Source organism: Panthera tigris, chromosome D2, assembly GCF_018350195.1.
Source record: "Panthera tigris isolate Pti1 chromosome D2, P.tigris_Pti1_mat1.1, whole genome shotgun sequence".
NCBI lineage: Eukaryota > Metazoa > Chordata > Mammalia > Carnivora > Felidae > Panthera > Panthera tigris.
Genome location: NC_056670.1, coordinates 59906815 through 59933311, shown reverse-complemented (window position 1 = coordinate 59933311; position 26497 = coordinate 59906815). Strand labels below are relative to the sequence as shown.

General features: G+C 40.0%; 1 protein-coding gene and 1 pseudogene across 11 annotated transcripts in view; both read right to left on the bottom strand.

Moving 5' to 3' along the window:
* GBF1 (golgi brefeldin A resistant guanine nucleotide exchange factor 1) overlaps positions 1-26497 on the bottom strand; it is a 119327-nt gene that overhangs the window by 29863 nt on the left and 62967 nt on the right. For all 11 annotated transcript variants that reach the window (XM_007080209.3, XM_007080208.3, XM_007080211.3 and 8 more), the window contains one exon: positions 2954-3085. In XM_007080209.3, the coding sequence (XP_007080271.1) occupies positions 2954-3085 (132 nt within the window). The remainder of the gene's footprint in view (positions 1-2953; positions 3086-26497) is intronic.
* LOC102960337 lies at positions 7681-8196 on the bottom strand (annotated as a pseudogene).

Genomic DNA, 26497 nt, shown 5'->3' with positions numbered 1-26497 from the left:
TTTTCTAAAAAAGGCAGGTGAGAGTGATAGGTCTTTAGAACCACAGACATAGCCTGCCAGGCAATCAGTGGCACAAATCCTGGTCTGGCAGCTGTGTGGGGCCAAACAAAAGGCTGATCCTTGGAGTAGGATCTAAAATAATTCTAGAAGCCTTGGGTCACAGGATTGACAGGTGAGGGATAGTTTCTTCTAGGATAGCCTAAACAAAATATTGTTTGGCTTGAGCTCACTTAGCAGAACACGTCTTCCTTAGAATGTCCTCCTTTCCTAGCCACTCTGGAGCAGACTGAAGGGAAAGCTGCCAATCTCATCTCCTTTGCCTTCTGGCTTTCATACACTCCTTCCTGCCCCCTTTCTCATGCCCACTGCAATCACCACCTCCAGCATTCTCTTTTCCCACCACAGGAAACTCCAGTGACCAGCTGGCCTGAGGTCTCCAATGACAAGCGTGTCTGCCAAGTCCAGGAAGGGGAGACAGTAACACTGACAAGAGAGCAGAGGGAAGAAGCACGGAGGGCAGCCGCTGGAGGCTGTGGAGAGAGATGACCTGCAGGTGGTGCTCAGGGTGAGGCTGGAAGTAGCCGGGCCTGGTTTTTGCTCAGGAAAAGTATGAAGCTAAGACTAGGGTATCTGGAGAGATGGATGCGCCTCTTCAGAACCTAGCTGGCACCCAGGATTTCTGCTCAGGATCCTGAATGCATCTGCTAAGCAAATCCCACTTTCTAGAAAAGATAAAGCGCCTTCTTGCCCTGAATCAAAGGTCTTTTTTTTTTTTCCCTAGCTAGCTACAGCCAGAGCTAGTCTTTTCTTGTCTCCTTCCTTAGAAACAAAGACAGCTGTCTGTTTTCTATGTTCCTCACCCCTGCACATGGGCTAGCAACAGGGGAAAAGGAATTCAGGATCCTGAGTGACAAGACCAACTAAAAAGGAATCCAAAAGACACCATAAACAAATTCAGAGATAAACAACAGTCTGGATAAAATATTTGGGCTAGATTGGGAGAAAATATTTGTAATACTATGATAGATAATGGGGTGATATCCCCACTATATAAGCTCCTATAAATTAATAAGACAAACAAAAATAACTCAGTAAAATAACAGAAAAAGGAGAAGAGATTCAAATGTTTAACTTAAAAAAATAAAAACAATAAAATACTAGTTTTCACTCACCAAATTAGCACAGATGAATAGTGCTAATATTCAGTGCAGGTGTAAGGGTGGGGAAATGGAAACTCTCAAACATTACTGTTGGAAGTATAACTACTATAAAGCTTTTGGGAAAGCAACCTAGTAGCACATATAAAAATGTAACTTGCGGGGTGCCCGGATGGCTCAATCGATTGAGCGTCCGACTTTGGCTCAGGTCATGATCTCACAGCTCGTGAGTTCGAGCCCCATGTCGGGCTCTGTGCTGACAGCTCAGAGCCTGGAGCCTGCTTCTGCTTCTGTGTCTCCCTCTCTCTCTGCTCCTAACCCGCTCACATTCTGTCTCTGTTTCTCTCAAAAATAAATAAACGTTAAAAAAAATTTAAAGTAAAAAAGAATGTACTATGCTCATGGCCTTTAATCCAAAAATTTCAAGCACAGGAATCTATCATACAAAGGAAAATTAATAAGTAAGGACATATGAATAAGGATGCTTATTTCAGCATTATTTGTAAGTGGCTCAAATTAGGAAACCTAAATATTAAATATTATTCAGTAAGAAAAAGATTGATATTATATCTATATTATAGAAATTATACACTTTTACTACAAAGAAAAAAATCTTACCAAGGGCTTGGGGGGAAGGGAAATGCTGTATTGTTCCTTAATGTTTAGAGTTTCTTTTGGGGTAAAAAAGTTTGGGAAACAGATAGTGGTGATGATTGTACAACACTGTGAATGTAATTAATGCCAATGAATCGTATACTTAAAAATGATAAAAATGGCAATTTTTACATTATATATATCTTATGACACTAAAAGAAGAATATATAAACTTCCAGTTATAAGATTTATAAGTTCTGGGGATGTAGTGTACAACATGATGACTACAGTTAATAATACTACATTGTGTATTTGAGGAGTGCCTGGATGGCTCAGTCAGAAGACAGCATGAGACTCTTGATCTTGGGGTTGTGAGCTTGAGCCCTATGTTAGGTATAGAGATTAAATAAATAAACTTAAAAAAACCTACATCGTATATTTGAAAGTTGCTAAGAGAGCAGACCTTAAAAATCCTCATTACAAGAAAATAAGTTGAAACTATATGAGGTGATGGATGTTAACTAGATTTATTGTGGTAATCATCTGTAACATATATTAAATCATTATGTTGTACACTTTAAATTAACACAATGTTGTATGTCAATTATATCTCAATAAAACTGGGGGGAAAAGAACAAATCAGATGGATAATTATATCATGTACATCTTTCTAAGTTAATAGTATTAAGTAAAAAAAGGAGAAAATGCATAGCACATAATCCTATTTTTTTTAAATGATACTTTATATATAGTTGTATACATGTAGAGAAAGGTATAGAAAGATTCAAATCAGTCTGTCAACATTATTTACCTAAGGAAGAAGGAGGAACATTAAGAAAAAGGAGAAACCATTAATTCTTTTAGTCACCTCTTTATTATCTTAAAATAAGCATGCACTGTATTTGAAAAATAATTTTAAAAATAAACCGAACCAAACCTCCAAGGGCACCATACCCTTAACTCCCTCCAAAGCACAAAGAAACCAGAGTCCCAAGGAAACGTTCCCTCCCTCCCCACACTGCACGACCTGAGTCAATTAGCATAATGAGTAACCAATAACCGTCCTATTTCTCTCCTTACAAGGAAACAGATGGCTGGGACAAACTTTTCCAGTGTCACCAGATCATTGCCTAAGGCCTGACCACCCCAGGCGAGGCAGGAAATGAAGTGCTGTGGTCATCCAACAAAGCCTGAGTTCTTACCTATGAGTGCATAGGACAGGAACTTGTTGACAGAGGTTAGCGCCAGTCCAGTGATAGGGCCAGTGGTATCTTCAGAGCGAATCACTTCCAGAAATGGACGGAGGAACACATTGGGCTCAATTTCTGAGAGTTCTGCAAGAAAACAAACAGAAATGAAATGATGCCATCTGACAAAAGCTAAACTCTAGAAAAAGGCCCTTCTTATCTGTGCCATGAGGCTAAAGTTCCTGGTTGCTGGGTCAATCTTCCTCCCTTTGGATTACCTTAAAGCAAATCACAGATGTATCATTTTATCTGTAAAATTTTTAGTTATGTAGCTCAAAGATTAAGAAGTTAAAAAAACCCACAGTATCATTATCATGCTTAAAAAATTAGCAATGGGGGTGCTTGGGTGGCTCAGTCAGTTAAGCATCCAACTTCGGCTCAGATCAAAAATGATCTCACGGTTCTTGAGTTTGAACCCTGCATCAGGCTGTCTGCTGTCAGCACAGAGCCCACCTCAGATCCTCTGTCCCCCTCTCTCTCTGGCCCTCCCCACCCTCAAAAATAAATAAACGTTTAAAAAAATTTTTACGTTTATTTATTTTTGAGAGAGAGAGAGACAGAGTGCGAGTGGGGAGGGGCAGAGAGAGAGAGGGAGACACAGAATTCAAAACAGGCTCCAGGCTCCGGGCTCGCAGCACAGAGCCTGATGCAGGGCTTGAACTCAGGAACCGTGAGATCATGATCTAAGCCGAAGTCGGATGCTTAACTGACTGAGCCACCCAGGTGCCCCTAAAAATAAACTTTTAAAAAATTAGCAATAAAATAGTTAAGATGGTAAATTTTATCATATATATATATATATATATGTATATGTATATATATATGTATATGTATATACATATATATACACATATATGTGTATATACATATACACATATATATATACACACATATATATGTATATACATATATACATTTTTTTTTAACCACAATTTTAAAAATTAAAAGTAATTCTTTAATATCACCATTGTTGGATCAATTTTCCACGTCCATTTCACCACTCTCCCTAGTGACACACAGATAAACCTCATCTCAACTATAGCCAACATAACCAAAGAGGTTCTAGGATGAGCTATCTTTATGTCTTTTGCTGTTATGGTCAAGGTCACTTCTCATAGAGATAAAGAACGTAGCACATCCCAGGAAGGTGAGGGGAAACCCTAAGGTTTATAGTCCCTCGCCTGAAAAATAAGCCTAAAAAGAACAAAAGGCTGCACAGTCCCAACTCCTGGAGACAGCCTGTATTCTTGGAAAGTCCTATCCACTCTTTAGCTCCCTTTCTGCATAGAGTAAAGCAAAGGGCTAACTGCTCTGAGATGAAGGAGCAATTCATAATTTTTATTTTACAGATGAGAAAAATAAAGCTTAGATAAACTACATGATTGGCTCCAAATTACACAGCTGTTAAGAAGCAGAGCCGGGATTTGAACACGGTTTCAAAATCTGTGAAACCATTAGATATATTCTACCTAATTACCAGCACGTATTCCTGAATTTAGAAGGTTTCATTCCAGGTCTGAGAAGCTGCACTACACTGGACTAGCTCTCCACACTGCTGTGTAGCGTCTGCATTTCTAGATTTGGCTGTGCTCCAGCCTTTGAGAGACCAGCTCCTTGAAAAGCTTCCTAAATTGCCCAGAAAGATTTAGGGACAAGATCAAGGCTGCCCACCTTTAGAGACAAAGAAAGCTGGGTTTTCTGAGCACGTTCATATTCATGCAAATGCAGGGAGCTTCCCACTCAATTCCTACCACTCCCCTCTTTGAGTAAACATTCTCCAGCCTGGCTGCTCCTCAGATTAATGCTTTAATTAATTGGCAGATTGGGTAGCATTTTCCAAGCCTGTATGTACAGTGATCACATCAGCTGTATAAAACCTGCTTCTTATCCCCCACCTACCCCCACCTAAAGATGTACAATTTGCAGGAAAAACCTGGAGAAAAAAAACCTTTGTGTGTGTGAGGTGGTAGAGGGTTGAACTATGCAAGGAATAGAAATACTAGAAAAAACGGAAATATATAGAATACTTTTTTAAAGCACATTAAAAAATGTAAAGTCATCTAGTCTTGCTGCTTTAGAAACCTAATTATTACATATGATTTGTTCTGTCATTTTAAAAATATGGTTGGGGCACCCAGGCAGGTGAGCATCTGATTCTTGATTTCAGCTCAGGTCAAGATCTCACAGTTCATGAGATCGAGCCCCGTATCGGGCTCTGCACTGATAGCTCGGAGCCTGCTGGGGATTCTCACTCTCCCTCTCTGCCCATCCCCTGCTTGCACACTTACTCTCTCTCTCAAAATGAATAAATAACTTAAAAAAAAAAGGTCATGTTTAGTATATTTGAGATATAAAAGTCTAGATGGAAAAAATAATCTTTAATTGAGAAGTGGGGCAGGGAACAGATATTCTGAGCTTTCATCCAGTTGCTATAACTGTACTTTCTAGAAAGACTAGGGAGATTTCACAGCCGTGGTTTGACACTTCCAGAGCCATGTACACCATTTTTTTTTGATTTGGTAAAATCGACTCTTTTTGGTATAGTGTTCTATAAATTTTAACATATGTATAGATTCCTGTAATCACTGTGAAGATGTGACAATTGGGATACAGTACGTGTTCTATATGAACTCCCTCTTATCTCTTTAAGTCACAACCTCCTTGCCACCCCAACCCTTCTCAACAACCATGGATGTATTCCCCCACACTGTGGTTTTATCAAGAAGGTCATAAAATGAAGTCATACAGTGTGTTACTTCTGAGACTGGCTTCTTTCACTCAGCATGATGCGTCTGAGATTCAGCTAAACTGTTGCACAGATCAATAGTTTGTTCCCTTTTTAACGTTGAGTGGTATTCCATTGCATGGATGTACCACAGTTTGTTTATCCTATCCATTCACTAGTTGAAGGACATTTATTTGGCTTCTCCAGTTTGAGGCGATTTTGAGTACAGCTGCTATAAACATTCACATACAGGTTTTTGTGTGAAGAACATCGGTTTGCATTTCTCTAGGATAAACACCCAGGAGTGGGATCTCTGGGTCAAAGGGTAAATGTATGTTCAGCTTTATAAGAAACTGCCAAACTGTTTTCCAGTCTCTGTGTGACTTTGCATTCCCACCAGCAGTGAGAATTCTGGTCTCGGCCCATCCTCTCCTGTACCTGGTATTTTCAGTATTTTTACTTAAGCCATCCTAGTAGGTAGGTAGTGGTATCTCCATGTGGTTTACATTTGCATTTCCCTAATGGCCAGTGACACTGAACCTCTTTTTCATGTGGTTATTTGCCATCCACGTATCCTTTTTGGTGGACATGTGTGTTCAAGTCTTTAGCCCATTTTTTAAAATGAATTATTTGTTTTCTTACTGTTGAATTTTTTTTTTAAGTTTATTTATTTATTTTGAGAGAGAGAGAAAGAGAGGGAGAGAGAATCCCAAGCAGGCTCCGCGCCATCAACGCAGAGCCTGATACGGGGCTCAAACTCACAAACCCCAAGATCGTGACCTGAGCTGAAATCAAGAGTCAGATGCTTAACCAACTGAACCACCCAGGAGACCCCTTACTGTTGAGTTTAGAAACTTCTTTTTTTTTTTTCTTCTAAGTTTTATTTATCTGTTTTGAGAGAGAGAAACAGAGGCAGCACCAGTGGGGGAGGGGCAGAGAGAGGGATAGAGAGACTCCCAAGCAGGCTCTGCACCATCAGCACAGAGCTGATGAGGGGCTCAAACTCACGAGCCCCAAGATCAGACGTTTAACCAACTGAGCTACCCAGGAGCCCCCTTACTGTTGAGTTTACAGACTTCTTTATTCATTCTGGACTCAAGTCCTTTATTGGCAATACAGTGATTTACAGATGTTTTCTCCGAGACTGTAGCTTGTCTTTTCAATCTCTTAACGGTATCTCTCATAGAGCAGGCATTTTTAGTCTGGTGTATCCATTTTTTTCTTTCATGCATTGTGTTTTTGGTGTCATATCTAAGTACTCTTTGCCTAATCCCAGGCCACAGAGACTTTCCTATGTTTTCTTCTAAAAAATATACAGGTTTATGCTTTTTGTTTTACATCTGTGATCTATTTTGTGTTAATTTTTCTACAATGTGTGATGTTTCAATGGAGGTTCTATTTTGTTTTGCATATGGATGTCCAGTTGTTCCAACAACATTTCTTGAAAAGAAATTCTTGCTCCACTGAATTGTCTTTGCACCTTTGTCAATCATTAATTGGCCTTATTTTTGTGAGTATATTCTAGGTTCTCTATTCTGTTCCACTGATCTGTGTGTCTAACTCTCTGAAAGTACACTGTCTTGATTAACTTGATTCTAAGTCTTAAAATAAGGTAGTGATCCTTCCAACTTTACTATTTTTCAATACTGCTTTCAGCATTCTGGTTCCTTTGCCTTTCCATTTCAACATAAATTTGTCTGTATTTACAAAACAAATCTTGTTGGGAATTTGACAGGAATTGCACTGAGTCTATAGATCAGTTTAGGGAGAAATTACATCTTTACTAAGTTGTGCCTACCAATTCATGGACACGGTAGTCTCTGTTTATTTATATCTTCCTAATTTCTTTCATCAGTATAGTTTTTAGCATACAAATTCTATATATGTTGTTAGATTTATATGTAAGAATTTAATTTTTATTTGGTATGTTTGTAAATGATATTGTGTTTTGTTTTCAGATGTTTTAGTATTTAGAAATGGGACTGATTTTTTTGTTTTGTTTTGTTTTAAACCAGAACATGTATTATGTGACTGATCATTGAAATCCTTAAGATGAACTGGATACTGCAAAAGTTGCCCTCTTGGGCTTAGATGCCATTCTTTCACGGAATCCATGCCTGAATCTGCAGTATGCAATTTTTAAGTGCCTCATTAGACCGTCCCAGTGGTATTTCATCTTTTAGCCTTGGCACTCCAGTTTTACTTTCTCTTCTGCTTGGCAGGATAGCCGTAACTGCCACAGGTTGACTTCTGAAGGTGGTAGGCCTTAGAGTCACAGCAGTGTCACAACATGTGTGTCTTATTGCAACACTTTCCAAACGATGATATCCCCTTCATCATCTCATTTCTGTGGCCAAGATCAAAGAGATGAAGTATGATTGATTTTTGTGTGCTGAACTTATATTCTGGGACCTTACTAAACTCACTTATTAGTTTTAGGATTTTGTTGTTGTAGATTCCTTGGGGTTTTCTACATAGACAATTATGTTATCTGTAAATAGTGAGTTTTAGTTCTTCCTTTCTAATAATGTACATGCCTTTTTATTTCCTTTTCTTGTCTCACTGCACTGGCTGGGACTTCCAGTAGCGTGAAAATAAACATCTTTCTTTGTTGCCAATTTTAGGGTAAATGCATTCAGTGTTCCACTGTAAAGTATGATGTTAGTCATATGTTCACTACCAGGAGTGGATATTATATTTTATCAAAAGCCTCCTCTTCATCAATTGATATGATGAGTGGTTTTTCTTCTTTAGAATGTTAAGATGGTAGATTAATCGATTTTCAGATGTTAAATCATCCTTGCATTCCCAGGATTAAACCTTACTTAGCCTTGGTATATTATTCTTTTAATATATCGCTAGATTTTATTTGCAAATCTTCTGCTCCATAAGGTGAAAGAGCTCACTATGGCATGAGAGGCCTGGAGCAGTCAGGAGTGATACCATATAGAAGCTTGGACAAAGTCCCATAGAGAACTCTCTGGAGGCTCTGGATGTGGCTCACATAGTATATAATCCAGTCAACGGACAAGTGATCATTAGTCTCACTACTAACAATAGCCAGGCATACAACACCCAAGCTCATCTGTCAAATTAGGTAGCTGGAATCTATAACTGCTAAAATACATTCATTCTAGCACTTCTATTGTGTGAGTCAATGCTTATGGAGACTTAGTGATAGAAAACTAGAAGAGCTGGATTTTTTTTTTTTTTAAGATTTTATTTTTAGGTAATATCTACACCCATTGTGGGACTCAAACTCACAACCTGAGATCAAGAGCTGCATGCTCCACAGCCAGGTGCCCCAAAGCTAGACTTTTTAATGAGCCTACCAGGAACCTTCATTATCACCCTCACTCCCATACCCCTCCAAAAAAAAAGAGAATCGTGATATATACAATTAACTTTCCCAAGAGTTTGGTCTAGGCAGAATCAGTTTTGCTCTCTAGGTTCAACTGCTGATTGCTAGGAGCATCAGAGACATTCTAACAAGAATACCCCCTGCAGCTTTTGGTGGGGTGGGGGGGGGGAGGTGGGGATGGTGGGAGATTGTGCTTCTAGCAGGGCACCACTTGTAAGGTCCTTTCCTTCCTTCCTTCCTTCCTCCCTTCCTCCCTCCCTCCCTTCTTTCCTTCCTCCCTCCCTCCTTCCTTTTTTCTTTCTTTCTTCCTTTCTTTCTTTTTTTTCTTTCTTTCTTAATAAACACTGTGTTTTTTTTTATGTTTATTTATTTATTTTTAGAGAGAGGTACAGCATGAGCAGAGGAGGGGCAGAGAAAGAGAGAGAGACAAAGAATCCCAAGCAGGCTCCCCACCATCAACACAGAGCCCGACATAGGGCCCAAACCCACAAACTGCGAGATCATGACCTGAGCCAAAATTAAGAGCTGGATGCTTAACTGACTGAGCCACCCAGCTGCCCCAAGATATTTCTGATTATTTTTTCTTTTTAAAATAAAAAAAAAAAAAGTTTATATTTATTTTTGAAGGAGAGACAGAGCGTGAGCAGGTGAGGGGCAGAGAGAGAGGGAGACACAGAATCTGAAGCAGGCTCCAGGCTCCAAGCTGTCAGCACAGAGCCCGACACGGGGCTTGAACCCACGAACCATGAAATCATGACCTGAGCCGAAGTCCTACGCCCAAAGGACTGAGCCACCCAGGTGCCCCAGGCATTTCTGATTTAAGAGGTACCTCTTTGTAAACACATTAGTAAACACATTTAAAAAAAACAAAACTGGAATTTCAATTCATAATCCTGTTAAGATGTTCAGATGGTCCTCTAAAACAGTGCTTCTCAAACTGTCTGTGGTTAAGGGCCAATTTTTTCCCCCTTTATATCAATCCATTGCAGATCCATTGTTTTATAAACTATAATAAAACGAACTGCTAGAGAAGGAAATTTATTTATTTATTTTTTTTTAATTTTTTTTTCAACGTTTTTTATTTATTTTTGGGACAGAGAGAGACAGAGCATGAACGGGGGAGGGGCACAGAGAGAGGGAGACACAGAATCGGAAACAGGCTCCAGGCTCCGAGCCATCAGCCCAGAGCCTGACGCGGGGCTCGAACTCACGGTCCGCGAGATCGTGACCTGGCTGAAGTCGGACGCTTAACCGACTGCGCCACCCAGGCGCCCCATAGAGAAGGAAATTTAAAAAACAAAGACATAATACAATATAAGCTCTATTTTATTATTATAACATATATAAAATTGTCAATATACATAAACTGTCAAGATGTTATAAAAGTTTCTAAGTGTTTTCCCTCAATTTCTGTACACATCCCACCATGTACCAAGCAGCAGTTTGTGAACCTAAAATGGTTTACAGATTATACTTTGAGTAAAAGTGCTCTACAAAAATAAACCCTAATTTTCAACTGGCCTTTCTAGAAAATGCTCCAAATCCTAGGTATTACAGCTAAGATAGGCCCTAAAAATAATTTATGAATGAGAGATTTAAGATTTAGAAAGGTTAAGTAATTTGTACAAGGCTACAAAGCAAGTTAGTGTTGGAACCGAGACTAGAAGTTGAGGGCGCTATGTAAAAACATGAACTTCTGAGCAGGATCCAAATTCTAGTTCTGCAACTTAATGGCTGTGTGATAGATACTAAATTTTCAAAGACTGTATTTTATTAGGTGTTAAAATAGGTGTTAGAGAATTAAAATAAGTTATATTTAAAAACAAATAACAGCAGCTAACATTTATTGAGCATATACTATGTGTCAGGCACTGTGCTGGGTAATTTACACATATTATCTCATGTAATACATGTAAAATATGTTGTACAATGCATGGAATAAAGTGTAATGAATATAACTAAGATATTATTATTCTAGTTTTTTAGTTCTGGAGTCCCAGTCCAGGAGTCTTTTTTTTTTTTTTTTTTTAATGTTTATTTATTTTTGAGACAGAGAGAGACAGAGCATGAATGGGGGAGGGGCAGAGAGAGAGACAGAGACACAGAATCGGAAGCAGGCTCCAGGCTCTGAGCCATCAGCCCAGAGCCTGACGCGGGGCTCGAACTCACGAACCGTGAGATCATGACCCGAGCTGAAGTCGGACGCTCAACCGACTGAGCCACCCAGGCGCCCCCCAGTCCAGGATTCTTAATACTCTAAGTTACTGTAAGTTCAGTTTATTTCTTAAGATTTAAGCAAATATCAAAAACTTCAAAGGCAGGCCTTCTATCTTTGATTACTAAAGCTTAAAAGGGATAAAAATGAAGGATAGATGCCAAGATAACTAGTAGTTATTATTTACGTAGGGTGCAATTTGGGATAGCTCTTCTAATTTCTGAGGGTTTCAGCTTTTTCCAAGGTATGCACAGTTATCATAGAAAGGAAGAGGCTTCCCTTTTTAAACAAATGACTGAAACATTCATCCTCTTTTTAGAAGAGATAAAAATAACAATATTAATAGCAGGTACTATTTATATTACCTTGTGCCATGCCATGTGCTAAGCACCTTATATACCTTTTCTCTTTGTAATTATCCCCATTTTGAAGATGAAAATGAGACTTAGGAAGTGATCTACTCTTCAGCTAAGACTGTACAACCAGCAAGTGGTGTAAATGGGAATCAAATCCAGGTTCATGTGACTCCAAAAGCTGTGCCCCTAGCTATTTAACTCCACCGCTTCCTATGAAGCCAGAACAGAAAAGTTTCTGGTGTTCTGCCGCCTGGCTCAGTCTGCCCTGGGAATGAGATTCAATTGTCTAGATCTTCTTCAGAAGAGTGAGAAAAGCTGCCTGAGTCCTTCAGGGGAAAGGTGCCATGATGCTGCTCATAGTAAGCAGGCTGATTAATTTCACAACCAAGGAGACATCTGATACCACTGCCAAGCAGCCAAAATTCCCGCCCTGGAAAGTTGTCAACTTCAAGGCACAAACAGTCCAGTAAACAGAGAGTGCAGATCAGGTAGAGGGGTACTCTGAAGGTGACTGGTTCATGTTCCAAGATGGGAAGGGAAAAAAAGGAATGATTACAAGGAGGGGAAATTCAACTCCCTATTGAAGAAAGAACACTTGGGATCCTTCTAGGACTAAGCCACCTGCTTCTAAAACCAAATCTGAGACGTACTTCTGGCTAGTCAGTGCTGAATAAGAACAATTACAACAAGAATTATTAAACTATTTCTGGAGAAGCTCATGAACCACTTCAACACAAAGCAAAGTGAAACCCTTTAGAGATGTCTTGGTGGTACTCTGCTCACACTCTGTTCAACAGCAGTAAGCAGGGAGCTCAACTCCATATATAATGATATTAAAACAGAGAAGTCTCAGTTTGGCCCAATAGCAATTTGAGAGTCTACAGATGTCCCCAAGTCTCTTGTCTTTTCAGATGATGAGGTGACCTGTCCAAAAGGGAATGAATCCTGACACTGTTTTCTCTTTTTACGTGAGAGCTTGCCATCCTCTCTGATAATCTATGTCAAAGGTCTCAACAGTGGCATCAAGTGCTGCCCTTAGACAAAAGGAAACACTTTCTTATTAGCCTACAGGGGAGCCGTCACCAACCTCTCAGGAGGTTGGTGTTCTCCAGCCTGCAGTAGCCTTTTCTCATTTGGCCAGCATTGGGCTGGCACATTCCTGAGCCAAAATGCACACATAAGCTGCTTTCCCTGGTAGCGAAGCTCTTCACTCCTGAGTGACTCTTGTCAGGGGCGGTTGGGCATTCTCAATTGGATTACGCTGACAAGGAAAAAGGCCTGTGGTATATTATTTCAACACCATTTGGCTTCAGAAATGCCTGTCTCGACCCTTTTGCCCTCAGAGCCTACTTCTCCCTTCTTACTTTCTAGAGGGTCACCAGCCTGCTCCCATCCTTGCTCTTCATCCTGCAAATATTGGCTCATGTTTCTGGAGACAGAATATCGTCACTCACAAGGTGGATCATGTATAACAGACTAATAAATCAGAGCATGATATAAACAGAAGTTCATTTACCCCTCTTGATACTTCTATATCCAGAGGCACAGAACAAAATTATCTGAGCATAAAAAGCTTTTCAGTTTTTGGCTTTTCTGTTTATGCCTGCACATTCCATTTTAGGAAAAAGTGTTAGGTCCTCATATTCTACTTTTCTGACTATGCTATACCCAGGAATATTTCTTGTAAAAGACAAAGCAAGATTAGGAACGATCTACAAATGGAATTTTTGAGATACTGTAATCTCAGGAGGAAGGAGCTGTGCTCTTTGTGGTCACTAGGGGGGACATCAAGTGTAGTGGTCCAAAACATAAAATAAACTAAACTTTGGTAAAGCCAGAAGCCTCTGGAGTATCTGCCACACCTGCCATCCCTTTATTTCCAGACCTCAAATGGTCAGGTGGGGATTTAGATTTGACTTCAGGAACTGACTTGAAGGAAGACTACCAAAGGACAGCTCTCAGAGAAATGTACTACCTTCCAGACTTAAGGGTCAAACCCAGACAAGGCTTTGCAAACTGCTCTCTACAAGAGGAGAAATAAAATAAAGAAATGTCCAGTCTTGGCCTATCACTAACTATGTGACCTTGGGTAAAACACTTCACTTCTTTGGGCCACAGTTTTCTCATCCACAGAGTTTTCTTAGGGAAGATGGTGGTGGCAGTAGTTTAACTGAATTCCTTAAGGCTCCTTTAGATCCCTAAAACTTAACAAAAAGCAAAGTACAGTTTGGGAGTAAGTGCACATGAATGCAGACTGTCTGTTAAGAAGGTAGCCCGGGGGAAAGCAATTCGTTTGTCTAAGATCTTGACAGTAGATCCTCTTTTTTCCTTTTCTTAAACAAATGCTTAGTTTCTCAAGGTACCTTTAGATTTGGGATGGGAGAGTGGGGAGATTGTCTTTGATATTATAACTCTTTATGAGACAAAATATGATGGCTTAATCACTATCACATCCAGGTATAAGGTGGGTCGATGGGCCAGCTAGAAGATAATGGTACCAACCATTTACACTAAGAAAGGCAAATTATTTCTAATACTTGATCCTTTAAAAATTCTTTGGGAAGTATTCATTTTTAGGCTGATTCTAGCCTTTAATGGCCAATCCAACCTGAATAGCCAATTTAGCTTGATGCTAGAAGCTGCCACCTACCACCCTTTCAAGAATACTACTACTCCACTGTCCAGGACAACAACCTTAATTTGACTCAGACATCAGTAACAGCTACACAGATTATTAAGCTTAATTGTTATACATAGATTATTTTATCCTCCCAATAACCCTGAGAAACAGTATTACTGTTCTTATTTTACAGATCAAGAAACCAAGGCTCTAAATGGTTAAGTGACTTGCCCAAGATCACACAAAAAATGAAAGAGGCAGAATTTAGAGCCAGGTCTGTTCTGGTTTCCAAAGTCCATGCTCTTAAACACTTATTATATTCTTAAATGTTACACCATGCTATTGCTACAGGTTTACTACTAGATGTATTAACTCCATGAGTCGGATGGCAAATAAAAATTTAAAATTCAAATATCCTGGAATTGAAGTTTCTTCTCTAACTTTCCTCCTCCCTAACTGATGACTAAACACTGTTAGTTATTGATTTTAGTACCGCCACAAGAATTACGTATCAGGTTTGCCCAGGTTCCCTCCTAATCCAAGAGGAAGAGTGAGGCCCCTTTAACAAGGCCGGCAGGGCTAAATGAGGCCCACAGGGACTGGCCTCAAACGTATTGCAGAGGCCCAAGGACAGACTGATCCATCTGTCTTACTGAGAGCAAAGTTTGATGTGTATCAACTCTATAAACACTAGTTTTCACGCTTCTAGAGGAAATTGGCACATATTGAAAGGAAAGCAATTAGATGGTAACATACAGGCAAGCCAGAGCTGCTCTGGTCCTTTACTCTGCCTTGCCATTTTCTGCATACATTGTTCAAGACCAAGCCCAAACTTAAGCAGGCAATTTGAAAGCCCAGGAGAAATTAAAAAACTTGTGTTACTATACTTTAAAACAGAACAATTCACCCCAACTTTATGCAGTCATTACACTTGAAGCAACTTTTTCAATCCTAATTCCTCTCGTATTCTAGTAAAAAGTTCCAGTGTTCGATAGCAAGAAGAGAAGACAATTACAGGTTTATTATCAATTACTACCCTGTCAGGTCTCCTAGAGGAGACCCTAGAGGGGCCCTGAAGAGGCAGTAAAAGGAAATGAGAAAGAACTAAATTCTGAATTAACATTAGCAAAGTCTACAGATATGTAAAAGACTAAAGGGTCAAGAGCCAAAACTTCTGGAGAAGATTCGGAGAATCCCCAAAGAGTATCAATTATAGGCCTGGGAACAATCTTCCCTGCCCCTTACGTGTACAGAATCCTATTTTTCAAAATTTATGCTTATATATTTTTTTAATTTTTACTTTTTTTTTGAGAGAGAGAGAGAGAGACAGGGCATGAGCAGGGGAGGGGCAGAGAGAGCTAGACACAGAATCCGAAGCAGGCTCCAGGCTCTGAGCTGTCAGCACAGAGCCCAACGTGGAGCTTGAACCCATGAACTGCAAGATCATGACCTGAGCTGAGGTCGGATGCTTACCTACTGAGCTACCCAGGTGCCCCTATTTAAAAAAAAATTTTTTTAAGTTTATTTTTTTAATTTGAGAGAGACAGAGGGAATGAGAGCAGGGGAAGGGCAGAAAGAGAGGGAGAGATAGAGAGAATCCCAAGCAGGCTCTGCAGGGTCAGCACAGAGCCCGACTTGGGGCTCAAACTCTTGAAACTGGGAGATCATGACCTGAGCAGAAATCAAGAGTCAGACACTTAACAACTGACTAAGCCACCTAGGCGCCCCCAGAATCCTATTTATTCACTTTTTTCTAACAGCTGAAAATGGTTTCTACAGCAGCAGATCATAAATTCTTAGGACACTAAGACTAAGGAATCTTATTCTGCCTCAGCCACTCTTTGCACTATTGGGTTCATCAAGAATTTGATGATAAGGTACATTTCCCATTTTACAGATGGGGAAAACAAAGGCATCAAAAATGTAACCCATAAGGGCCAGGACAAGTGTTCTAACCGCTTGCCATTGCTGTCTCTAAAGACATGTCTGTGAGCTGGAGAATGAACAAGAACATTTTTGGAAACAGCAGTACTCTGAGAAGTCATGTTATTTGCTCTGAAAGGTGCCCAGGGAAACTCTTAGACAGCTGAATCTGGAGGAGCAATCCTAAAAGTGTTGGGAAACAACCATATTCAGAATACATGCAACAGAACCCGAGTTCAGCCAACACCTGTTTCCCCAACAATATCTGTCTATCTGTCTCTTATTTTATCCCAACTGCACACAATACAAAAGCTGCATTATTCTGGTAAAGTTGCATACCAGCCCAGAGCACACAGTTAATGTTTTTTACAGCCCACATGCCTTCTTGTGATGGATGGCCATTTTATAATGAAATACTTTATGCTCAATCAACTAACTTACAAATAATAAGTGTTCCATTACATGCCATTAAAAATAAACCCAAAATCAGGAAGACTCCAAAAGAAATAAGAACAAGAGGACAAGGGTGATTCCTGGAAAGAGAGGAGGGACCCAAGTGTGAATCCTCTGTAACTCTTTCAGGACTAAAGAGGTGCAGTCCGAAGGAGAATTTGGTCTAAAAAAGGCATTGATTTCAACAAATGATGTTAGAACAACTGGACATCTATATAACAACAACAACAAAAAAGAACCTCCAATGAAACGTCACACAGTGTAGAAAAATTAACTCAAACAGATCATAGATATAAACAAAGAGCTGAAACCTGTATATTTTTTAGGAGAAAACATAGGAAAGTCTCTGTGGCCTGGGATTAGGCAAAGAGTACTTAGATATGACACCAAAAACACAATGCATGAAAGAAAAAAATGGATACACCAGACTAAAAATGCCTGCTCTATGAGAGATACCGTTAAGAGATTGAAAAGACAAGCTACAGTCTCGGAGAAAACATCTGTAAATCACTGTATTGCCAATAAAGGACTTGAGTCCAGAATGAATAAAGAAGTCTGTAAACTCAACAGTAAGGGGGCTCCTGGGTAGCTCAGTTGGTTAAACGTCTGATCTTGGGGCTCGTGAGTTTGAGCCCCTCATCAGCTCTGTGCTGATGGTGCAGAGCCTGCTTGGGAGTCTCTCTATCCCTCTCTCTGCCCCTCCCCCACTGGTGCTGCCTCTGTTTCTCTCTCTCAAAACAGATAAATAAAACTTAGAAGAAAAAAAAAAAAGAAGTTTCTAAACTCAACAGTAAGGGGTCTCCTGGGTGGTTCAGTTGGTTAAGCATCTGACTCTTGATTTCAGCTCAGGTCACGATCTTGGGGTTTGTGAGTTTGAGCCCCGTATCAGGCTCTGCGTTGATGGCGCGGAGCCTGCTTGGGATTCTCTCTCCCTCTCTTTCTCTCTCTCTCAAAATAAATAAATAAACTTAAAAAAAAAATTCAACAGTAAGAAAACAAATAATTCATTTTAAAAAATGGGCTAAAGACTTGAACACACATGTCCACCAAAAAGGATACGTGGATGGCAAATAACCACATGAAAAAGAGGTTCAGTGTCACTGGCCATTAGGGAAATGCAAATGTAAACCACATGGAGATACCACTACCTACCTACTAGGATGGCTTAAGTAAAAATACTGAAAATACCAGGTACAGGAGAGGATGGGCCGAGACCAGAATTCTCACTGCTGGTGGGAATGCAAAGTCACACAGAGACTGGAAAACAGTTTGGCAGTTTCTTATAAAGCTGAACATACATTTACCCTTTGACCCAGAGATCCCACTCCTGGGTGTTTATCCTAGAGAAATGCAAACCGATGTTCTTCACACAAAAACCTGTATGTGAATGTTTATAGCAGCTGTACTCAAAATCGCCTCAAACTGGAGAAGCCAAATAAATGTCCTTCAACTAGTGAATGGATAGGATAAACAAACTGTGGTACATCCATGCAATGGAATACCACTCAACGTTAAAAAGGGAACAAACTATTGATCTGTGCAACAGTTTAGCTGAATCTCAGACGCATCATGCTGAGTGAAAGAAGCCAGTCTCAGAAGTAACACACTGTATGACTTCATTTTATGACCTTCTTGATAAAACCACAGTGTGGGGGAATACATCCATGGTTGTTGAGAAGGGTTGGGGTGGCAAGGAGGTTGTGACTTAAAGAGATAAGACAGAGTTTTCTGGGGCAATGAAACTCTTTTGAATCCTGATTGTCACAGTGGTTACAGGGATCTACGTGTGTCTTAAAATTCATACAACTATACACTAAAAAAAGTCAATTTTACTATGATAATGAAAAGAAAAATATCTACAGAAAGAATTGTAGTCTATGAATCTCAGCTTACTTCATACGCAGAATGGCAACCACGTGATGCAGCCCAACAGCAGACCCTGCATCCAAGAGTGAGGTCTGAAGATATCCAGATTAGGTGTAAAGGAATGGCCACCTGTGAAGGTGGACCTAAATTCAGAAATGTCCTTTCCCCTCAAGGATTTGTGGAAACACTAGACTAGCATGGGGAGCTTATTTCTTCTCTCCATGGACTCTCCTAACCAATATTAGAAAAGATTTAAAATTGGAACCGATTCTTTCAAATTCTTCAGTTGAAGCAGCCCTGTAATGATAGATTACACTTCTGTCAACTCTGACTCCACTGAACATGGTTAGAGAAACTACAGTTTTGGTATAATACGTCATTTGGCTTTGGATGCCTGCACCCTAGCATTCAATTTCTTGCTTAAACCTTTGAGAATTAGTTTCCCAAGGCCTAAGTAAGATAAAGGCAGTAAAAATATAGAGAAATACTTTACCAGGGAATAATTTATTTCCCATAATATTTGACACACAGGATACTAAATCCTACCTGGCTAAAGGCCCTTGGCAAAATTAACATCACTAAGGGAAGTGCTGACTTCTACTGCACATAGCCTCAAGGAAAAGAGTGGGGGGTTAATAAGCAAGGATAAGGAAGGGCGTTCATCTAGCACACAGACTCACCTATGTTCAAGAAGTACTTGGGACCCTAAAGGCCCCTCTCCTACATAAACATGTACATCTACCTGCTTCAAATATATCAAGTCACAGTATATACACTATTATGTAGTCATGTCCCGCAAAAGTCTCTAATCCAGCATCCATTAGATTAGGTCTGAATTCTGCTGGCCGAGCCCCAGCCTCTCAGGGGGCTGGCATCAAATAGGGAGGCTGGAGTAGGGTTTCAAACACCTGTTTCAACTTTTTAAGTGTCTGATTCAGCCACTGTTCTCTGGCAGCAGGGACCCTGATGATGTGGGTTCTCTTCTCCTGCCAAATCCTTAACTTAAAGAGCCTAGCTCCTCAGGGGAGAAAAAAGATAGACTGGGTGTTACAGCTACTTTGAAAAACTAAGTCTTTTAAAGTTAAACACACATCTACTCTATGATTCAGTAACTTCACTCTTAAGTATTTACCCAAGAGAAACTAAAACATACATTCACAAAAATACTTGTATAGGAATGTTTATAGCAGCCTATTCATAATGGACAAAAACTGAAACAATCCAAATGTCCTTTAGTAAGAGAATGGATAAATATTCTGTGGTTTATCCATACAACTGAAAACTACTCAGTAAAACAAAAAACAAACAAACACAACAAAGATCAAAACAAACAAAAAACTAGTGAGACATGCAATTAGAGGGATGAATTCCAATGTGCTAAGTGAAAAGAAGCTAGATATAAAACAGTATATCCTGTATGATTCCAACTATATTAAATCCAAAAACAAAACTGATCTATGATAATAGGGCACAGAAAGTGGTTTTGTGTGTATGTATGTGTCGGGGGTAATTTAAAGGGGGCATGAGGAAACTTTCTAGGGTAATGTTAATGGTCTTTTTTTTTTTTTTTTTTTTTGGTATGGTGGTTACAGTGGGTTTATATAAATATCAAAATTTATCAACTAAACACCCAAGATCTGTATATTGTATTGTATATTAATTATACTTCAATTTAAAAAAGGGACAGAGCTGGCAATTTGGGGTAAGCCTCTCCTACTGAGCATTATTTGGAAGAATGAAGATACAGAACAAACTTGGTTCCTAACTCACCATTCTGGGAGCAGAGGCTCAACAGCCAGCTGAGCTGCCACCTCAGTGCCCCTTGGGCAACCTTTGGGGAAAGAAGAGATTTTCAGGTGGTAACTGACATACCCTCAGGGGCCCTGTGCTTCCCGAAGGAGTGTCACTGAAATGTCTTCAACAGAGTTTACTTCCCCATTGCTAAAAGTATAATCAGAGTTCCAATTTAGAAGAAAGTTCACATACAACAAAAGCTATGCCCTTAGTAATTACAACTCAAGTCTTCAAAAAAATTAAATTATAACCAGACTAACAGACAAATAGGTCAGCACTCTAGTTTCAGAACCACCACTACTGTGTCAAGAGGCCTTGCATAAGACATGGCCTCTAAGCCACAGTGCTCTGTACAATGGACTAGAGGGCTTCTACGTTTCAATTTTAACTCTATCAAGGTATGATTTTATAACTCTTCTAAGTTCATGCAGCCTTCAGGATCAGATGGGATTCTCAGCATTGTTACATAGACTCATCCTTTCACCTTAATGAGGATCTCCAGAGAGATTCTGTGTTATGTGAAATGATGTCTCCTTTCTAACACACTTAAGAGTTAAACTCAGAGAGAAAAGCAACAAATCTATGATGTGAGAAGCTGCTTAAACAGCAAACCCAAAGTGGGCATAGGATAAAAGAAGAGTAAATATCCTCAAAATCCAGTAGGAAGATTGGAGAAAAAATAAACAAACAAATGTATGTTGAGTGCCTACTATGTGCAAGGTATGCAATGTACTAGTGGGCACCTTGCACACATTTCATAAGTCCTCACAAGAACCCTATTAGAAAGTTTTTATCTCCATTTTACAGATTAAAAAATAGGAAGTTCAAATAGGTCAAGTAACTGCCCAAGACCACCCAATGGTAGAGATGGGATCTGAACCCAGGTCTATCCAACTCCAAAGTTTATGCTTGTTTCCACAACCATCTGGCAGGAAGTAAGCTGGAGACCCTAGATCTTCAAGGGGGCCTGTAAATCCTAGCATTTTCTCCTTGCAAATAGCTCATTTCATCTATCTTGGGTAGCCCTTGACACTACACAGAAAAAAGGGTTAAACCTACAGTTAAGAAGAGGAAATTCCCTGGAAAATTGAAACACATGCTGTGGCTCTGACTAAATTTCACACCCGTTCTGTTGAGCAACATCCATAGTGTGTGAGAAAAGATTCCTCCCCCCACCCACCCCCCTACCCATACCCCTATCTTTTATGCATTCCATCACCTGCTGCCTTCCTTCAGACCAAGCTAAGGGGGAGGAAGGGAGGAGGACTATACATCTTTGCTTGGTGCATATTTAAGCCCAAGTTAGTAAACCCAGGGTGGGAAGAAGTACTATGTGAAAAAAAAAAGAAAAGGAATAACATTTTATTTTATTTCTACTTGAACCAGCATAGGAGAGAGCTCTTGTGACAAGCCATGATGAGAGAAAGGGTTAGACTGGTGCTGGGGAGGAAAGGGGGAGGCTGTCCTTCCTGGAGAGTAGGCAGATTCGGAGAACAAGTACAATTTACACCTGTCCCCTTGTCTGGCATTCCATGATCAAGTGAACTCTGTATTTCTGTCCATGAGAGTTATGCCTCACCAAAGAGAACAAATGGGAAGGTGGAAACATTTTTGTTTTTCCTCTGCTACCCTGTTCAACCAGATCCCTCCTTACAATAATAAATATAGTTATTTGGTACTGGAAGTTGACTAGACAAAAGATGGCTGTGGGAACCTAAGAGTTTAGAGTAGCTACTTGGTCTAAAAGAGGGAATTAATAAAGAAGGTAGGAACAAATTCCATTATGATAATTAGTCTTCAAAAACAGTCCCATACAGGGGTGCCTGAGTGCTCAGTTGGTTGAGCATCCGACTCGGTTTTGGTTCAGGTCATGATCTCATAGTTTCGTGGGTTCAAGCCCTACATCGGGCTCTGTGCTGCCAGCACAGGGTCTGCTTGGGATTTCAGTCTCCCTCTCTCTCTTCCCCTCCCCTACTTGCACTGTCTCTGTCTCTCTCAAATTAAACAAATAAACTTAAAAAAACAACAACAGTCCCATACCAACCCCTCACATGCCAATCCTCCAATCACGAAGTAGAACTGGGGCACCTGGGAGGCTCAGTCAGTTAAGCATCTGACTTCAGATCAGGTCATGTTCTCGTAGTTCATGGGTTTAAGCCCTGCACTGGGTTCTCTACTGTCAGTGCAGAGCCTGCTTTGGATTTTCTTTTCTTTTCTTTAATGTTTATTTATTTTTGACAGAGAGAGAGAGAGAGACAGAGCATGAGCGGGGGAGGGGCAGAGAGAGAGGGAGACACAGAATCCGAAGCAGGCTCCAGGCTCTGAGCTGTCAGCACAGAGCCCAACGCGGGGCTCAAACCCACAGACCATGAGATCATGAACTGAGCTGAAGTCGGATGCTCAACTGACTGGTAGCCACCCAGGCGCCCCTACTTTGGATTTTCTATCTCCCCCTCTCTCTGGCCCTCTCCCGCTCGCATGTAGGCTCTTCCTCTCTCTCCCCAAAATAAATAAACATTTTTTAAAAAGGTGGCAATAAAGATATTAAGGGGGAAAAAAAAAGAGGTAGAGCTTATGTCTGCTCCCCTTGAATCTGTTCTGTGAGTGCTTTGACAGATACAGTGTAGACAAAATGACAATCTGAAACTTCCACATCTAGGCACTAAAATGGCCACACCCAGGCACTAAAATGGCCTTGAAGCTTCCATTTCTTCCATTTTGGAGATCTGAACTGTCATGTACAAAGTATAAGCTACCCTGTGGGAGAGGTCATGAGGAAAAGCCCTGGAGACTGAAGCATCACGTCAAAAGAAGCCACATGGTGCCAGACATCCAAGCAACAGCCACAGCTGACTTTAACCACAGAAGATACTCCGAGTGAGACTATTAGAAGAACTGTCCAGCTGAGCCCTAGTCGACCCATGGAATTTTGAGATACAATAAAATGGTTGTTATTTTAAGCCACAAAGGTTTGGAGTGGTTTGTTATACAGCAATAGATAACTGAAACAGCTGGCTTTTGTTAAAAATGAAGCTAGTAGTTCTTTTGTCCTGGCTGGGCAAGTAACATAAACTCTATTGCAGGAATACAGGAAAACCTATCCAATTTTAGTTAAAATAAAAGGAATTTATAATGGGGGCAGGGGAAGAGTCCCATTCCCATTAGCAACTGAAAATAATACCTAAGAATAAACTTAAGAAATTTATGGGACAAAATGGGGGAAATTTTACTAGAGTCACAAAAGAAGTCTTGAACAAATGAAGAAGCCATAGCATGTTCCTGGTTTGGAAAGCCAAATATATTATAAAGATGCCAATTCTCTCCATATTAAGTTATGTTTTTGAATCAAATCAAATCAAATGGGAGTTTTTAAAAGAACTTAAATGACTTGGTATATGAAAGAACAACCAGACGAGGATAGCCAGAATATTTTTTAAAATAACTAATGACAGGGGCGCCTGGATGGCTCAGTCAGTTAGGCATCCAACTCTTGATTTTCAGCTCAGGTCATGATCTCATGGTTCATGGGTTCGAGCCCCACATTGGCTCCGTACTGACAGTGAGGAGCCTGCTTGGTATTCTCTCTCCTTCTCCTCTCTCTCTGACTCTCCCTGCTCATGCTCTCCTTCTCAAAAATAAATAAACTTGGGGCACCTGGGTGGCTCAGTCGGTTGAGTGGCCGACTTCGGCTCAGGTCATGATCTCGCAGTTGACGAGTTCGAGCCCTGCATCAGGCTCTGTGCTGATAGCTCAGAGCCTGGAGCCTGCTTCCAATTCTGTGTCTGCCTCTCCCCTGCTCATGCTCTGTCTCTCTCTGTCTCAAAAATAAAGACAAACATTAAAAAATAATTTTTTTAGTAAATAAATAAACTTAAAAAAAGAAAAGCAAAATAACTAATGGCAAAATTTGTAATATCATTTAAAAATGTATAATAAAGGGGCGCCTGGGTGGCTCAGTCGGTTAAGCAGCCGACTTCAGCTCAGGTCACGATCTCGCGGTCCGTGAGTTCGAGCCCCGCGTCGGGCTCTGGGCTGATGGCTCAGAGCCTGGAGCCTGCTTCCGATTCTGTGTCACCCTCTCTCTCTGCCCCTCCCCCGTTCATGCTCTGTCTCTCTCTGTCTCAAAAATAAGTAAAACATTTTAAAAAAAATTTTTTTAATAAAAATAAAAATGTATAATAAAGCTATAACAAGTTTATTACCAGCAAAAGAACAGGTAGGACAATATACAATATATTATATATGATAAAAGAATATTTGATAAGTAGTCCTATAACACATGGTTAATTATTACAGAGTAAAACTTAAATTCCTATTTCATTCCACTTGATAAAATAAATTCTATTTGATTAAAGGAAGATACTAATTCACTAAACAAATATCTATAAGCACCAACTCTGTGCCAGTCACTGGAGTAGGTAATAGGTGAACAGGGCAATGCAATCCCTGACCCCACTGAATTTCCTGTGTAGTGGAAGAGAAAGACATTATGCAAAGGCTCACACAAGTATTATGAAGGAGAAGTCTAAGATGCTAAGAGTGTTCAAAAGTTAAATATAAAAACTGAAATATAGAGTACGTAGAATAAAGTGACTTGAGGTGAAGAGAAAGTACTGAATGAGATTCACCAACATATTCTTAGCAGAAGGAAACGGAAACAGATCTGAAAAGGCTGAATAAACCAAGTGCCTTTAAAGAGAAGCACCAATGAGAAACAAGCTCTGAAATGAGAGGACGAAATTGAAGATAAGAAAATAGAAGGACCAGTTCAGAGAACAGGAAAAAAAATGGAAGAAGGGGAAATCACTGAAGAATACAAGATCATCCCCTAAAATCAATTAATACGATTTTCTAGACCAAAAAGACCCTCCCTAAGAACCTAACACAATGAATAAAAAGAGACCTACACTAAGTGTTTTAGAACACTGGGAACAAAGAGATTGAAAAAAAATATGTCTAGTTCAAACACAAAAGACTAAGAATCAATATGGCACCAGACTACTCAAGATCAACACTGGAAATGAGAAGACAAAGAAGCAAAGCCATCACATTCTGAATGAAAATAATTTCCAAACTAGATTTTTTTTAAGTTTATTTATTTTGAGAGAGAACGTGCAAGTAGAGGAGGGGCAGGGTGAGAGGGAGAGAGAGAATCCCAAGCAGGCTCCACACTGTCAGTACAGAGCCTGACCAGGGCTGGATCCCAAAAACCATGAGATCCTGACCTGAGCTGAAATCAAGAGCTGGACGCTTAACTGACTGAGCCACCCAGATGCCCCTCCAAACTAGAATTCTACATTCTGTCAAGTCTTCAACGTAGTGTCAGTATAGAATAAAAATAGTTACAAATCTGCAGGGTCTAAAAAAATTACATCCCAGGTATCCTTTCTCAGGATCCTTTGGAGAGTGTTTTTATTTTTGTTTTTAAACCAAAATAAGAGAGTAAACAAGGAAAAGGTGGACACGGAATCCAGGAAAATGGAGTCTAGAGAAAAGTGGAGGGAAGTTCCAGAGTTCTGCCTGATGCCTAAAGAGCAACAATGCAGAATGGAAGATGAGGATGGGAGACTCTGAGAAGGGTGCCTCCAGGAAGAGAGAAAATGGAATAGTAGAGCTGTGTGTTTGGTCACGTGGGAAAACAGTATTCAGAGAGTTTCAAGAAATGTATCATAGAGCTGGGGAAGAAATAGTGATAGTAACAAAACTGAGCATTTTTAAAAAATGTGTATTTATTTTTGAGAGCAAGAGAGAGAGCATGAGTGGGGAAGGGCCAGAGATAGAGCAGGACAGAGGATCTAAAGTAAGCTCTGTGCTGACAGCAGAGAGCCCAACATGGGGCTCAAACTCAAGAACCATGAGATCATGACCTGAGCCAAAGTCAGACGCTTGAGCGACTGAACCACCCGGGCACCCCAGCATAGATATTTTTTTCCCTCAGCATATTTTTTGAATAGGGAGAAATACTTGACTGGGTAGTGCATAATACTTAATATCTTAATAAAGTAAAGACTGAATACTGGTTACCAATTGGAGAGACAACAATATTGGGAGGATAGAGGGAAGGAAAATGTAAATATGAAGTACTACAAAAGTGGTCTCTCTACATCTATGAGTAAGAAATCAATAGATGCTCTTCAAATGTAAAAAATTTATTTTAAAGAAAGGTGGTATAAGCATATTATTTAG